Below are 16462 nucleotides of genomic sequence, written 5' to 3' on the forward strand. Positions count from 1 at the left end.
AGAAATTAAATACTATAAATTCTTGGAGGCCATACTTTTATTTTATGAGATTCATTTCTCCTACAGATGCTATCTGAGGATGTCCACCTGAATGCCATGGTAATATTCCATCAGCTGCTGGATTGCTCAGGAAACAGAAATAGTTTGCCCCAATTGTCTTTTCACCAGAAGCTGGTCATAAAAAATGGTGGAGGCAGACAGAGATAACTATCACTATGCACATTTTTAACCTCCATCTTTTCTACAATTTAGATGTCTAAGCTGTTCACATTTTCCTAGTAAGTACTCCTCATAACCATGTCTGCCTGTAAAGTACATTTTAAAAATGTATCACTGATTCTAGGATCAATCTCTTAGACAGGTTTTACATGCTGTGAGATGAAAACTAACATCACCCCTACCCACCCCCTCAGCTTTCCTTTTGAAAAGAGTAGCTCCTCTTTAGTCCATCTTCAACAACATGTTGCTCAGTTTTTCAAGGGAAAACAGTACAACCCTGTATTTCTTGACATGAAAGTCTGGACCAAAACAAATTCCATCAGTAAGCATTTTCAAATGCTATACTCATACTGAAACATGATGATACAGAGATATCTACATTCGTCAAATCAGACTTTGCCGTGGTCCGCTGCCCAAACCCCATCAGTCTCAGGCATATAGATCTATGTGACATTGTTTCACAAGATCTACTACCTTACCTAAACCAAAGGCATCAGGAGTCACAGCTGCATCTTCTTCAAATGTTCCTACTCCAAATGTTTAGAGTAATTTTGTAAATTACATCAATATTAAAGGAGTGTTTTTTAACACACACATACATACAAATATTGCATATATTCACGCATCCTGAACTAACACTTTCCAATTAAAGTGTAGCTGCTTTATCTGAAAAGTCTAAATCCAAATCAGTTTACAGTAAATCTGAAATAATTAAATATTTCTGCCTTAATTTTGCAGCTGGTATGCTAAAAAAGGAGTCAAAGTAACTAGTGATCTACTCTGAAAAAACCCCATGAAATAGGATCTAAAGTTATTGTCATGAACCATCATCATAAGAAACATCGCCAAACAGTGTAGAATCCTTCTGTGCAAAAAACCCCAACTTTTTGCATAATTGGAATGATAGTTGCAGATCAAAGTAAGAATTAGCCTAAACTTCCAGTCTGAAATATCTAATGGTACCCATCAGTGTCTCCCATCATCTTCCCCATCTCACTCTGTGAGTATTGTTGCCTTTGGACAAATCACTTTTCATTGACTAGCAACAGAAGACCCCTAAGAAACTAGAGCTAACTAGTACTAAGTATGCATGAATCCTTAACACAATTTAAAAATGACCCCGGAAGAATAATAACAGCAACAAAACCAAAAATTTGCAGCATTGAATACTAACATTATTTTAAAATTATATCCCCATCTTTCAAACTTATTCACTTGATTACTCATAACTAACCAGTCCACATCTCTGGTGGTAATTCTAAATATCTGTGACAATCACGTCCCTAAGTAAATCTGGACTTATGAAGACTCATGTCTGAGACCAGACACATTGTGTGACTATGAAGAACTGGATAATTTACTTTTAATGTCCCTGGCCATACTAATTTCATTATGTGCTCCATTTATACTGAAACAAATTAAAAAATCTCCATAAGATGTGATCTTTGCTTTTCCCGTTAACATGTCGTATGTTGAATCTTTAGAAAAGTAAAATATGGATGAATAAAGGCAATGTTCAGTTCCCATCTCTGATAGACAGAGATTTTATCTTCTCCTGGCAAACTTGCTTGAATCACATAATGTTATCCTAAATTATAATTTCATATACCTTAATATTTTTGGGCCTCACCCTAACATATTCATTCGGGTAGGATCTTTCCTAATCAGCTGTTCATATCAAGTCTAGCGCAACAGCACCATAGCATTCTGCAGTACCACATACTATTACTCTACTCTGTGTTAAAAGTTATAATTAGCAATAATCAATTAGGAATAATTGAGGGAATGTCAGGAAATTATATAAGGTAGGTTTAGGTTGAGTATTAGAAAAAGGCTCTTCCCCTAGAGGGTGCTGGGGCACTGCCCAGGCTCCCCGGGGAAGGAGCACAGCCCTGAGGCTGCCAGAGCTCCAGGAGTGTTTGGACACCACTCTCAGGCACAGGGTGGAACTGTTGGGGTGTCTGTGCAGGGCCAGGGCTTGGACTTTGATGATCCTTTTGTGCCTCTTGCAAGTCAGAATAATCTGTGATTCTGTGGTTTTATGCACTGTGACTACGGTATCCTCCAGTCACTTTGATGCCCCGAATGTACCCTTTTAATTTCCTTTCAATTTTCAAAACCATACATATTGCAAGATAATAAACAATTACATTCTTTATGTCAAAACAGGAAGCAATTGTGAGGGATAAATTACATCGTATTATGTAACTAGTTGTTGCAATCCCGTATGCGCTATCTGTTGTAATGATGACTCCCTTTACATGTATCATAGTAAACTAATGAACTCCAACATGCTTTCTCCGCCTTACATGAGACATTGATGATACAAATGAAAGTTTTGGTATATATATTTCTCAAGCAAAGTTTGCTGCCTTTTGTTTGGTCAGTTTTATGTACTTCTGGATCCTATACTTAAACTAGAGATGTTAATAGTATTATTTTCTCTTTGTGAGCTTAGATGTCATGTTTTGAATTCAAAATAATGGGTTTTGAATTTGTTATGAAATCCCTATTTTAATAAAAACCCTCAAACTAGACCTACTTACTCTTCATTGTGTCTCAATCAACATTTTGTAACAGGCTACAGATGTTATGCATTAAATATTAAGATGGATAGGTCTTGGAACTGGAATCAGCATAAGTTTCCCAAAGGAAGCATACCCAGTTTCTTCGTAGTAACAGTCAAATATCTACATAAAGGGAGAAACAACTCTTTACAAAAATGAAATGACAGAAAGATACATACTCGAAAGAAATTTCACCTATTAAATGGTGCAAAATCACAAATTTTCTGCTGAAAGAATCCTTTTATATACACAGCATATAAATACCTGCTTAGGACTTACACATAGGAAGATGATAAGCCATGAATATACATACACAATTAAAAAAACATTTTTTTTTTAAAACTGTGCTTTTTTAAAACTGTGCTTCTATCGGAAGTTCAGTTATGAAGGACAATATTCCATATCTCTTATAACCATTTGGAACAGATGGAAGCCAAGGTAGCTGTAAGCCAGCTCTACCTCAGCCAGGGATTCCCACTTGCAGAAGGAATCTCAGCTGTCAACTGTGGAAAACGTTATAGATTCTTTTAGTGGAAAGGAGCCAGCACACAGTCCAGGACATGGACTAATATTTTTTTCCCCACTAAAGTAAATTTTTTGGCAGTAAGGCACTTACTGAAAAAACTCCAAAGCCCCAAAAACCAAAAAACAAACCAAAAAAAGCCCTCAAAATTGAACCAAAACATAAAACAAAACAAACAAACAAACAAAAACAACAGAAAAAACCAAACCAAACAAACAAACAAAAACCCCAAACCAAAACCAACCAACCAACCAAACAAAAAACCCACAAAAAACCAAACTGGTAAAAGACTGAGTCCTATATTAAGCAATTTACCTGAAGCTTAATTTTCCACCTCAAATACAATGTCAGCAGAAATGTTATCATTTAGCTCTTCATTCAAAGTTTGCAGTGACCTTGCATAAATCTAGTTCAGAGCAGGAAAAGAATAAGCAAATTAAAAATTCTATTTCTTTTAGCAAACTTTCTCTTTTTTCGTCCCCTTATTCATATTTTTCCTTTCTTTTGTCCTCCCATACCATTCTTTTCATACAGGTTTTTGAATTCTACGCTTTTCACTGTCTCTCAAATTATTAGGTGCATATTAATGTTAGAATGAATGAATGAAATGGAACATGCAACGTCTAAATAAATCCATTGCAAATCATGTCACATATATTTCAGAAGAAAATGTGCCTGAACTCTTTTAAAGTGTCTAGAAGTATTGCCTCCAGCGAACACCTAAAGGAGTCTGATGATTTTTATAGGTAACAAATAAAACACATGTGCATTTCTCTGATTATGAGGCTAGTTTATGTGCTTATTGTTTATACAGCAGCACAAATTTCTAAGCAATAAAAGGATCCTGTTGTATATGGTGGAAAAACAAAAACTTGAGGAAATGGGAGAAAGAAATGAAAATTCTACACAAAATGTTATTCTTTTAACATAGAAGAACATACACAAGTTCTCCAACAGAAGTTACCAGTTGCATTTAGTACAACTGGGGTGTTTTCTTTAATGATATCCGAGAATGAAAGTAAATAATACATTCTTTATAAGGAATAAACAGTACGTACATTAAACAAATAGAGATTGTCTTGTATTGAGCAAGTTTTACATGCCATGACAATATTGAGGAAAAGCCCCTAGGAGATTTCTGGCACTTAGTTATACTGAGCCTTCTGTTATTCTCAAAAGACTGTATGCAGAAATATGCATAACTCATACAGCTGCAAATAACAGAGTAACTGGAATCCCAGACATAGGAACTCTAGAGTGAAGTGGACTGAAAACCAACAGTCAGTACAGCTATCTGTGCTGCTCTTCCCCAGAAAGCAGGAAACATCATCTGCAAAAGCTTTAAATGATGCTTCACATGCATTACTCTATTACCCAACGTTAAAAAGGTATACCACGTGCTACACAAAAAGGAAGGTCTGATTTTAGATTAATTCTTCAAATAGTAAAAGAAGGTAAAATAAAAATGCATATGCAACCAGTCATAATCTATATTTTCCAGGTTTAGTATTAAGTTATATGACTACACTTGGAAATTTCCTTATTTTAACAGCTGCTGATAAAAACTGAGAGCTGAGTTTTGAGTTTTACAATCAAACAGAACAAAATATAGAATCTGAGATTTATTTCTATATGCCTACTCATTTATGTCCACACTAATATTAGTGCATCATAATGACAAAGCAAGAAACACAACAGTTGCAAATAAAAAGAATGTAATACAATTTATAAGAAATTCTCCTTCATATTCAGTTCTCTCATGCATTGTGCTAAGATATTAACCTATTTGTTAAATAAACATAAAACCAGTGTAGTCAAGCAATGGGATGAAAGTTCAAATAACAACTACCTCTCAAAAGAAAGAAAATGAATTTAGGAAATATAATGATTTTCATTGATGATAAAAAATAAAAAGTATAAAGCCTCACAAACAAGTAACAGCCCAGAAAAACCAAACCCAGAAAATAAACCACCCACCACATGGCAGGAAATAATTTGAACTTTTTTTTCTAAATCATTACTGCTTTAGGTAATGTTACTCTGCAATCCCTTTGCATTGCCTTTGCTTGTTATTTTGTATAGTTCAGTAGCCAAAACATGATGATTCATGTATTTTAGGCTCCAACCTGAATGTGTGGGTGTCAAAGCTATTGGGAGGTCTCTATTCTGAAACATTTTCAGGTTGCAAATAACACATGACAATTTTATATATTCAGCAGTTACTCTTTGTTATGTCATCACAGTATAGAAATAAACATTATTGCAAATACTTATAAATATTTAAGTTTACATTCTGCCTGTAAAGAATCTCATGATTCTTATGGTTGCTGTTCCAAGCATATTAAATTAACTTTTGCTATATAGCTTTTGGGGGATAATTTGTATGATGCCATATACTGAAAAAGGACACTATCTGGTAAAATCTGCTTAATAAAAAAAGGACTCCTGCTTTAGTGGATTTTTCCAGACAAAATTTCAATCCTTTTGCAAAAAGTAGAACCCATTTTTTCATTCTGGGAAATGTCTACCTACTTTGGCAGGATTTCATCTTAGTGACGAATGGGTTAAAAATTAAACAATCGTCTGGGTATTTATTCCACAATGTAGTTTCTCTCATAAGAACCATACAATGAAAATCTCTGTGTGGGATCCTCATTAGTTGCTCCTGCTTCCTAGAAGCTGCACAGTTCGGTCCCTTCCCCCTTTCTGTGCACATTCAGATTTCTGTACTCTGTCAATACAAAACTCAAAGGCCAACCCCAAAGATTCATACAATTAGGAGCTGTAGCATGTGATGTCACAGACAGCATATATTTCTTAAATCAGAATTTCTTTCTGTAACAAAGAAAACAGTTGAAATTGTTTATTATTTCTATGCTTAGTACCAACATGCCAAGCAGCAAGAAGAGCACAGCATGGGACTGTACACTTGCTTTCTACATAAAGAAAGGTTATGCGCAAAGAAGGATGTCTTACTGTGATGTCTCATTTGTGACTAATACCTTGTCTCGGTCCCTCTGCGAGCCTCTCAGGAAGCCTCGGCCGGTCCCGAGTCGGCAGACACCGGGGGGGGGCAGCCCCGACACGGCCCACAGCGGGCAGACACTGTCTTTGTGTGCCCCGAGGGTACTGAGGGCACCTGGGCTGGGGGGAGACACTGTCTGTGTGTGCCCTGAGGGTACTGAGGGCACCGGGGCTGGCAGGAGACACTGTCTGTGTGTGCCCCGAGGGTGCTGAGGGCACCTGGGCTGGGGGCAGACACTCTCTGTGTGTGCCCCGAGGGTGCTGAGGGCACCTGGGCTGGGGGGAGACACTGTCTGTGTGTGCCCCGAGGGTACTGAGGGCACCGGGGCTGGGGGCAGACACTCTCTGTGTGTGCCCCGAGGGTGCTGAGGGCACCTGAGCTGGGGGGAGACACTCTCTGTGTGTGCCCCGAGGGTACTGAGGGCACCGGGGCTGGGGGGAGACACTGTCTGTGTGTGCCCCGAGGGTACTGAGGGCACCTGGGCTGGGGGGAGACACTCTCTGTGCCCCGAGGGTGCTGAGGGCACCTGGGCTGGGGGTAGACACTCTCTGTGCCCCGAGGGTACTGAGGGCACCTGGGCTGGTGGGGAGACACTCTCTGTGCCCCGAGGGTGCTGAGGGCACCTGGGCTGGGGGCAGACACTCTCTGTGCCCCGAGGGTGCTGAGGGCACCTGGTCTGGCGCCTTTGCAGCACAAGAGACACCAGAGACATCGGTAGATGATAAAGGGCCGACTCTTAGCAGGGGTTAATCTAAGGTTTTATTAGGACCCCCAAAGGAGCTCCTGCACCTCAGGGGCCTCCTGCCAAGAGCCCCGGGAGATGTGCCAAGGTCACATTTAAAGGGAGGTGGAAACCAAAAGTAGATAACATCCTACCAACCATTAAGTGACCCTAAGGGATGGATGCTGGGGGATAGACATATAGGACAGCGTATGGGGCAAGGCTTGGGGGGCTGACCCCTGGCCTCTGGCTGATCACTCAACGACTTGGACTGAAACTTCTGGATGGAGGGGATGGGAGGCTGAGTGATTGACAGAGAGCCAGGGTGGGGGTTTGGGGATGATCTCATCCCGGGAGAGGGATAACACAGGTAAAGGGAGGGGGGTATAGTTTGGGATAAACCATTTGGGAAAAATATGGGGATACAAAACAAAACTACTTCAAAGTATTACAAAATATAAAAACACACTACAACAATACCTGTTTGCTTCACAATCTAATTTTTATCTAAAGCTCTTTGACTTCAAGCCTACTACTTGTCCATCCTTCAATAAAAGACATGTTTTGCACATCTATATTGTTCAGGAAAACTCTTTACAACACAAAGTACGTATAAGAATATATGCAGTGGCTATAATTGAGAAGAATAAAACTCAAAAGAAATTTTGCTTTTACATATATATTCTCTGTTGTCTAGCATAAGGAAGTACTTTCAATTCAACTGTCTTTGAGACCCTGGAGATACAAAATCTGTCTTCATATCTACTGACATGTACCTCACTGGTGCAGGTCTGATTTGAGTCCAGATACTAAGTCAATAAATAAAATGGCAATTCTGTTAGAGACTTTTAAGTAGTAAAGGCTAACAGCTAAATCCAGTTGTGACTGTGGTTCAAACTGCTTGTCCCAAAGGGAGAGTTTGATTTTTAAGGCTCAATATGTACAAAGCACATGGCATATGCAAGTTAAATACTGCCTAACAATATCTGTGGTATTGAACATTTACTGTAGTAGAGACAGTGGTAATCAGTGAAGCTGGAAAGATTTGCCACATAACCAGAAAAACAAGATGCCAGATCATCTAGGTAATCTGTCACAATGGTTCCTGCTTCCCTTAATATCTACCAATGTATATTTGTGTAGCCTAGTCTATAGTTCTACTTTTTTACTTTATTATATTTTTGATGTAGAACAAGTATGAAAAAAATGTTTAAATAGTGCAAATTAACATGTGTGACTGAAAACAGCAGTAAACCAATGAGTGTTTGTTGTTGGTGAAGAGTGAAACTTGGAGCTGACTTAAAGCCTTAAGGAGCACAGGAGTACTGTTCTTCATCTGCAAATTACAGATCCAAATTACTGGTTAACATACTAGTGTACCTGTAGTACCACTGTATAAGTGAAATACATCCTCCAAATACCAATAGAAACATTTCCCACAGACAACTGTGCTAAATTCCTCAGGCATTTAAGAATGAAGGAATTGCACTTTTGTGAATTGACATTGCTTTAGAAATACAGAAATAATGGGAAACGTCCATGGACTTGTAATCAGAAATATGCCTTATGCACATTCAACACATATGAACGGTGTCAGATTTGTGCACAATCTGTATTTGCAAGAGTGAGTAACTTCAGAGATCCCTCTTCTCTTAGTCTCATTTTTAACTTCCCTTGTTGAAAATTAAATCATCAATCATGAGATCTGTACCATGTTTTATGGGATCATTTGATCTTTCCCTTTACAAATACAATTAAAGCATGTCACTCATCCCTACACATCACACGTGTATGTACAGGTGTGGTATATCGGTACAATCACAACTTTGTGACTTTGCTGAAATTGCAAAGCTTCATTAGAAATGAGGAGACAGAGAGCCCTGGCAGTTTTCAGATCTTGAGGGGGTCATTTATTATTGTAATAAATTTCTTTTCTTTTTCTGTCTGAAGGGTAGAGTCTAAAAACTGCAATAAAGCAATATTGAAGTACTTATTTTACCTTTTTTTTCTTCAGCTAAAATGCTAGCAAGGGAGTGTTTTTTCAGTTTGGCAGGCAGCCAGCCATTTCACAGTAAATAAAGTGAACCCAGTCGTGCAGTGTAAAGCTGTACATCTTTACAAAAACATTCAGTCCCCTACTAGAGTCCAAGGAATCTTTGCTTACAAAGTGTCCCTGCAGAAGCTTCTACGGCAAGTTACTTGGCAGAGAATTCTAAATTATATGCAGTACTTTCTCTCTCTGTCTCTTTCTCCCCACTGAAGAGACTTCATGTATTCTTTCTCAAGATGCTTTTCCTCAACATACTAGAGATAGGAAAAAAAAAGTTCTGCTAGTCTTACCAAAATGTCTCAGGTGCTGTCTTCTACCCCAATCCTGAAAAAATACATTCTATAACAATCTGCCAGATGCAGTACTGTATCAAAACTGACACGTACTACATGCAATTATTCATACAGCCTCACTGGCAGCACTCCATTTTAACTATGTACACTTGAAGTACATGACTGTACTATGCACTTCAAATAAAGAAATTTTGTTTAGTTACCAACAACTGGTGTTGAAAATGGGCTGTGAAAAGGGTAACTTTTGGATACATATCATTGAGATCACTTAGATTACCAGCTGAAAAAGGCAGGATCAGTGTTCTAAGACAGAAGCTGTAGAAGGTACAAAGCCAAGGAGTCCCGTTCTTACCTAAAGTGAAGGCACTTTGTGCAAGTGAATGCATCCAGACGAGTGGATTCATCTTGATGAACTGGACTGAAAAGGCAGATTCCATGTTATAGAGGGATTGTGTCTAAAATTAAATCTGTTTAAGGTTAAATGTAGAAAAGAATACAGCAAGTGATGCTTATAAAGACACAGAAAGTCAGAAAAGGAAAGTAATTTGTGAGCATGAGTGGGTAGCAGAAGGAATTTGATGACTCTGATCCTTCTGTCAGCACAGCAACTGCCTTTATATGTAACACATCAAAGGAGAAATCTAACTTGTGGAAGGCGATAATGAGGCTTATTTTTACTCTGTGTACCATCTCACACCTCAAGAAAGGCAAAGATTTACAGCTACTGCTAAGCATGTTCTTTGTAGCTATCCAAAGAGCACGCTTTCAGCAGCTATCACTCCAGTACTGTCTCTCTGGACCTGCTCACTCACCCAACTCACAGCAAAGTTCAATCTTTAGGACCCATGACAAAGCCCAACTGTTTAGAGGACAGATTGTGTGCTTCCCCACAACTGAACACAGAACTGATTAACTAATCAGTGGTTGCAAAGCCCTTTGAAACAAAAAAGTGCTCTAAAAGCTACAGATTGTTATTGCTTAACACTTCCCTGTTAGCACTGGAGCTACGATCCACTTCCCTTACTGTGTTCTGAGGAAGGGAATAGGAAACATGAGATTGCAGTTACCAGTTACCACAGTTATCAAAGAACATGCAAAAACTCAGAGTTTTGGTAGCTGTGTTTACACAGCCTTATCTTGGAATCTAATGGACAGCTGGCTGAAGTTTAGACACCTATTTCCTTAAGTACTTCTTGTTGTTATTGTTACTTTTCTGTTTTTCTCCTTCCTCTTACAGTTTGACAGCAGAAGACATGGCCCTGTGGGGTAGGAGCTTAACATTCCACTTACCATCTGCTGGCATCAGCAGTTAGCACTGTCCCTCCATGGTTTTGCTTGCTCACTAGTGTCAGCAGCTAAATGACATTTCAACTGGTTTCAGTTCTGCAGTTCTGCAGCTTCCGAGATAAATTTGTTTGTTTAGGTAAATAAGCTACACTATCTAAAGCTAGGCTAGGTCTTGCCACATTTGAAATAGCACATTCATTTTCATAACAGTTCCTGAGTCATCACTGGCACATAACCAAAAAAAAAAAACCCAAAACCCCTAGCTTTTGACACTTTATAAAAAGTGGGAACATTACCACAGACCTGTTTTGCCTTTATAACAAAGCAACTTCTTTATGACTAAGGCTTCAAGGTATGTTTCTGAGTAGTTTCTTCAGTCCCAGGTTGTTTTTTTTTCCCACTGGGAACTAAACATACAGAAAAAAAGGAAAAGGAGTGGGTGGGTTAAAATTCAAACTTTGTTTTTGCACTCACATGCTGAGTTCCCCTTGTATGGTTTTAGCTAGTTCACTTCAGAGAACAGCTTGCTTCAAGATCTGGAACTAAATCCATGGTTCAAGTCTGCACTATTTGGATCTTAGGGTTTGCTTTTATCTTCACACAAGTATTTAATTACTAATGCTATTAATGTAAATTGATATATCTTTATTTGGAAAAGGGAAGTTGGCAACAACAATCAGATTTGTTGGATTGATTTAAGGTTAATGGATCTTCCAAGATATTAGGGATTAAAGAAAAAAAGATTGTAACAGCTAGTGCATATCAATATTTTTAACTCTGCTGAAAGCATCACCCTAATAGATTACATCTCACTCAGCTTTGCATGAAGAAAAGATGGGGAAAGAAAATTACAGCGTAATTTTGTCCATGCAACATGGACACAACCATAAAAACAAAATTCTTAGGGCAAAACTGTAATGTGGAAATGGCAAGAGAGGGTGTTTCCTAGGCTTATTGCATTAATGAACACCTACTGAACATGGAAAACGCATCAAAATAGTTTTTGAATAGTTTTCTTGGCAGTACCAGATCCTCATGTCATTGAACTCCCATAATTAGGCACCACAATAATGTTTCATGAAGAAAACCATGTTTTTCAGGGATACAGTGTTTTTCATCATGAATTCTGTGGAAACCTGTTCATTCTCCATCTTTGGTCTCCTGAACTATAATTGCTTGCAGCTTTACCTTTGCATGTAACATTAATGCACTGCTTAACCAATGAAAGAAAGGATTATTCTCTAAATGACTTTCACAAAGGACCTTTGATGATTTTAAGATGTTTACTATATTTGACAAAAACACTGCCTAGGTTCTAAACCTTATTTTACACTCTATAGACTGCCAAATATCTGCTGCTTAGAATGAAACAGGAGAAAATGCTGTTATCCTAGAATGATAGAATGGTTTGTGTTGTAAGGGACTTTATAGATCATTTAGTTCCAGCCCCTCTGGCATGGGCAAGGACATCTCCCAGGTTGCTTAAAATCCTCATCCAGCCAGGCCTTGAACACTTCCAGGGATGGGATATTCACAGCTTCTCTGGCTATCCTGCACCAGTGTCTCACCTCCCTCAGAGGGAAGAATTTCTTCCTAATATGGATCTAACCCTGCCCTCTGTCAGTGGAAATCCATTACCCCTTGTCCTGTTACTCCAGCCTGTTGTCCAAAGTCACTCTCCAGCTCTCTTGGAGCCCTTTTTAAGCGGTGGAAGGGTCACTAAAATCTCCCTGGAGCCTTCACTTCTCCAGGCTGAATACTCCCAGGTCTCCCAGTCTGTCTCCAGAGGGGCTTCAGCAGGTCCTCCCTCTCCTTGCGTTGGGAACCTCCGAGCTGGATGCAGTACCCCAGGTGGAACCTCATAGGAGCAGTGGAGGAGGAGAATCCCATCCCTTGATCTGCTGGTCACCCAGCTTTTGGTGCAGCCCAGGATTCAGCTGGCTTTCTGGGCTGCAGCACATATTGCCACATGTTATGATGCACAGTGACTGGGTGCCTATATTCAAAGATCTTAATTACTAGTTAATTTTTTATAGATAGATAAATTCACAAAATACTATTACTAATAAAGTGCCCTTCTTCAAGTATGACTATCCCAGATCTCACAGATGAAAGAACGATACAGGAAAGTTCAGCAAACTACCCAAGGTCACATTCCAAGGTAGAGGGAAGTAAAACTACAGAAGAAAAACCCTAAATTGATCTTCCTCTATTAATATCCATGATACATATGCATGGTATATGCATGCAGAACTTGTCATATTGTTAATCCATACCAAAGGTAATAAAAGTGTAATTAGCAAGCAGAAAGAATACATATTTTAAAAAAGTAAGCAACTGCCTTTGCTCTAGTCATTTTGTAAATTAAACCACTTAAAATAGAAATATTACTTTGAGACTTAAGACATAAGGTTTTATGTTTACCAGCATTGTTTATTGTAGCAATGGACTGAGACAGACTTACCTGCCTAGACTTATAGATTTTGCCAAGATTTTTGGTACACTTGAACAAGTTATTTGTATTTTCACTGTTTCAGAGGTCAGATGTGTTCCTATGTGTAGTTTTATTTCCAATCATCCTTTGTCTTTCATATATGACAGCATGCTCTTTACTCAAGTAAAGAGCAATTTTTCCTGCGTGTATTTGATACCTAGGTCAATTTGTTTAAGCTGTTAGAAGGAATTTCTATATATTAATAAAATCAATAATAACATTCTTGAAGTAGTAAGACTAAACCTCACATTAATGTTAAATACAATATCTCACAAAATTATTATGCTCCATCTATTAGAATATATATGGGAATAACTTAGGCTTGAGAACAGCTTTGTAAGATTAATGGAAGATTCACTAGCCAATTTATCATTCTGTTAATTATAACTATATAGAAATCGTTCCTTAAAAATATCTTATAATGACAAATCACCCCTTCAGATTTAGAGGCATTACATGTGCATATTGAGGACAAAATTTCATCCATTTGGAGTCTCACAAGAAAGATTGCAATCACTTAATTTTGTGTACTTTTTAGAGTTTTTTTGTAATAATAAGATAAAGCTCAGCTATGTTGACCCCTTTAATGCAAAGATGTAACTTAGTGGGCAAGAAATAGATCCCATCTTTGAAAGTGTCTATTTGGAGTAACATATTGAACCACTCACAAGCCACGTCACAACAGCATTAGCATAAAATACAACTGGTTGGCTTCCAGAAATATTTTTTTTTTAAATAAGCAAAGGGCCCATGATTAATTTAATTGCAAGATTATCCATCTTATTTTGACCCTTTGACATTCAGCCCATCATAAAGTTGACTATATGTCAAATCCTCAAGTCCTGCAAATTGTGTCTGGTCCATATTTCAGTTTTAAATCCATAATTTGACACTGTTCTGGTGAGATATAAGAATTCAACAGTTTAAAAAAATGAAAAAAAAAAGACAAATTAGAACTTGTGTTAACCCATTAAAGAAATGCACTTTTTTTTCCTTTACACAGCATGAATCTCAAGATTATTATCTCAAGTTTAAGTTATTGAAAGTTTAGAGAAATTTGCATCTTTTTCTTGACATGACTTCCTAAAAATATTACTCTAGAACCTGTTTAAATAAAGTTAGTGTCTTAGTCCCTGGATTTTCTCTACAGAATCGACAGGAAACATAGGCACCTGGTTAAAAATCATAATCAGAGAGGTCTGCAACAAGGAAACTATTAATACAAAAAGAGAAGTAAAACAGGAACTATCGCTCTGCTTTGGTGAAATTTTACACCTGTACTGTAAGTCTCTCAACTACTGTTGCCTGGGGTGAAGACCCAAAATAAAGGACTGTGCAGATAGACTGTAAGTTATCATGCTTGTGGGAAAACTCTCTGACTAGGAACGTGAAAGGCTAAAACTCAAACCCATTAAATAGCGAAAGAGGCTTGACTCTTTTGAGAGAGCTTGATCACAAGAACCAAGTCTAAACACAGACAGATTTTAGCCCTATTTCTCACAACGAAGCAGGATGAGACACACTTCTCCGTGCAACATTCCATGTGGAGAATTCCCGTTATTAGGTGGGAAGTGCAAAAATTTTATCAGGTCGGGATTTTATCGCGTACGCACCTGAGGAGGATCAGTCCCACATGAAGCTCTTGCTCCCTGGCATCCCCGATCCGCTCGCTGCCCCACCTGGCCCTCCTGAGGCGGCTGTCCGGGCGGGCGCCGAGCGCTCTGAGGGGACCCAAACGCTGAGGGAGAAGCGGCAGCCGTGGGACGGGGCGATTACTGGGGGACGACAAGGAGGCGGAGCTCGGCCCCAGCCCCGAGATGCACAGGGCGAAGAGCTCCTTGCAGGGGCCGCGGGCTCCCTGCAGGCTTCCCCCTCCTTGGCTGCGCTTGGGCGGGAGCCCCCGGCAAGGGGCTGGGGGAGGCGCCTCGCAACAGATGGTTCAAGCCGGCTCCTGGCGCGGTCCGCATTGGCCAGCGACGCGGGAGAGGGCGGGCGGGTGCGCCGCAGTGGCGGCTCCGCGGCGGGGGCGCAGCGCCCACAGCCCAGATCGCTCGCCTCCCGCCGGGCTGCCGAGCCCACCTCCGCTGCGGAACGTTGGTCGCCTCTTACGGCTCCAGCACCCGTGAGTGTCCGCCCGGCGAGGCTGCGAGTGGTGCCGCATCCAGGCGCAGCCGGCCAGGGCCCCCGGGGCGGCTGCTGCGGCGGGGCGGGAGGCCCGGAGGGCGCGAGGCCCGGAGGGCGCGGCTGCCGCCCGCGCTTGGGGCCGGGAGCCGGAGCTGCCGCCTCCTGCAGTCTAACCGGTGCGCTGGGGAAACGGGGAAAGGCTGGGAGGATTCTCCCCCGGGTGGGAGACGGAATCCATGCCGGGGGAATTTTTATCACCGATAGGTGAGGGGAACCGCTGCTCCCTCTTCCCGCTCCCCCTTTCCCTGTATTCCAGCTTCACCCATGCAGAGCCGCTTGTAGTGATAATTACCGGGTTTCGGTCCTCGGCGCTCAGTGGAGAGTGGGGGACTGACTGTCAGGTGGGCAGCCGAGATGCAGGGGAAGTGACTTGCCTAAGGTCAGTCTGTGAGTCAGTGGCAAATAACGTCCTGTACTAAAAACTTCGGATTTCTAGCCTTGTGCGCTGGGCTCTTTAACAGCCCTGCAAGGCATCAGGCATAAATCTGGTTGTAGGACTTTTTTTTTTTTCTCAGAGTTTTTTTGTTTGTTCGTGTTTGGGGTTTTTTTGTTTTGTTTTTTTTTTTTTGGTGGTTGTTGTTGGTTTGTTGTAAAATCATGTATGGCTGTTAAAGCATGCAGAGGTGCAGCATCTGTGTCATCTCCTTTGTTTTCTCCAACCTTCAGACATGCGAATGGATGCATAAGTGATTATGCTTTTCTGTGACTAATGTTAAATTTAGTAGGAAATTATTGGTAAAAATACCATGTTTTTTTCCAAAACTTTTACCATGACAATAAATTGATTTTTTGTTTTTTTTTTTTTTCCCCTATTAATAGTGAATATCTTCTTGTACCATCAGAGAGTTGTGAAAAGCCTTTAAATTGGTTAAGTGGCAGCTGCATTCCAAAATTATTCTGCAGTGCAATAGCGTTTATTCTCAGTGCATGTAAGATATAAGGCATGGCAGGCCGTGCTTTTAGAACTTATGCACTAGAGTATAATGTGGTTGAGTTCTCTGAAGGATGCAACTGGAGAGTTTGTTTTTGCGCTAGCTGTGTACATAGCAATTCTCTTTCCTTCTCTCTCTCCTCTCCAAGAATAATTTCAATGAGTTTG

General features: G+C 40.0%; 2 protein-coding genes across 5 annotated transcripts in view; one reads left to right on the forward strand and one right to left on the reverse strand.

Annotated features, from left to right (window-relative positions):
* LOC143695430 (uncharacterized) overlaps positions 1-16462 on the reverse strand; it is a 33545-nt gene that overhangs the window by 15545 nt on the left and 1538 nt on the right. The window contains exon 2 of the mRNA XM_077187545.1: positions 14793-15619. Within this exon, the coding sequence (XP_077043660.1) occupies positions 14803-15619 (817 nt within the window). The 3' untranslated portion in view covers positions 14793-14802. The remainder of the gene's footprint in view (positions 1-14792; positions 15620-16462) is intronic.
* Positions 15172-16462, forward strand: part of SULF2 (sulfatase 2) — an 84409-nt gene continuing 83118 nt past the window's right edge. For 2 of the 4 annotated variants that reach the window (XM_077187455.1, XM_077187461.1), the window contains exon 1: positions 15172-15301. The gene's annotated coding sequence lies outside the window, so the exon portion shown is untranslated. Of the gene's footprint in view, positions 15302-15347; positions 15568-16462 lie in introns of those variants that run through there. The other 2 variants (XM_077187458.1, XM_077187457.1) reach the window with 2 other exon arrangements.

Source organism: Agelaius phoeniceus, chromosome 17 (genome assembly GCF_051311805.1).
Source record: "Agelaius phoeniceus isolate bAgePho1 chromosome 17, bAgePho1.hap1, whole genome shotgun sequence".
Lineage (NCBI taxonomy): Eukaryota > Metazoa > Chordata > Aves > Passeriformes > Icteridae > Agelaius > Agelaius phoeniceus.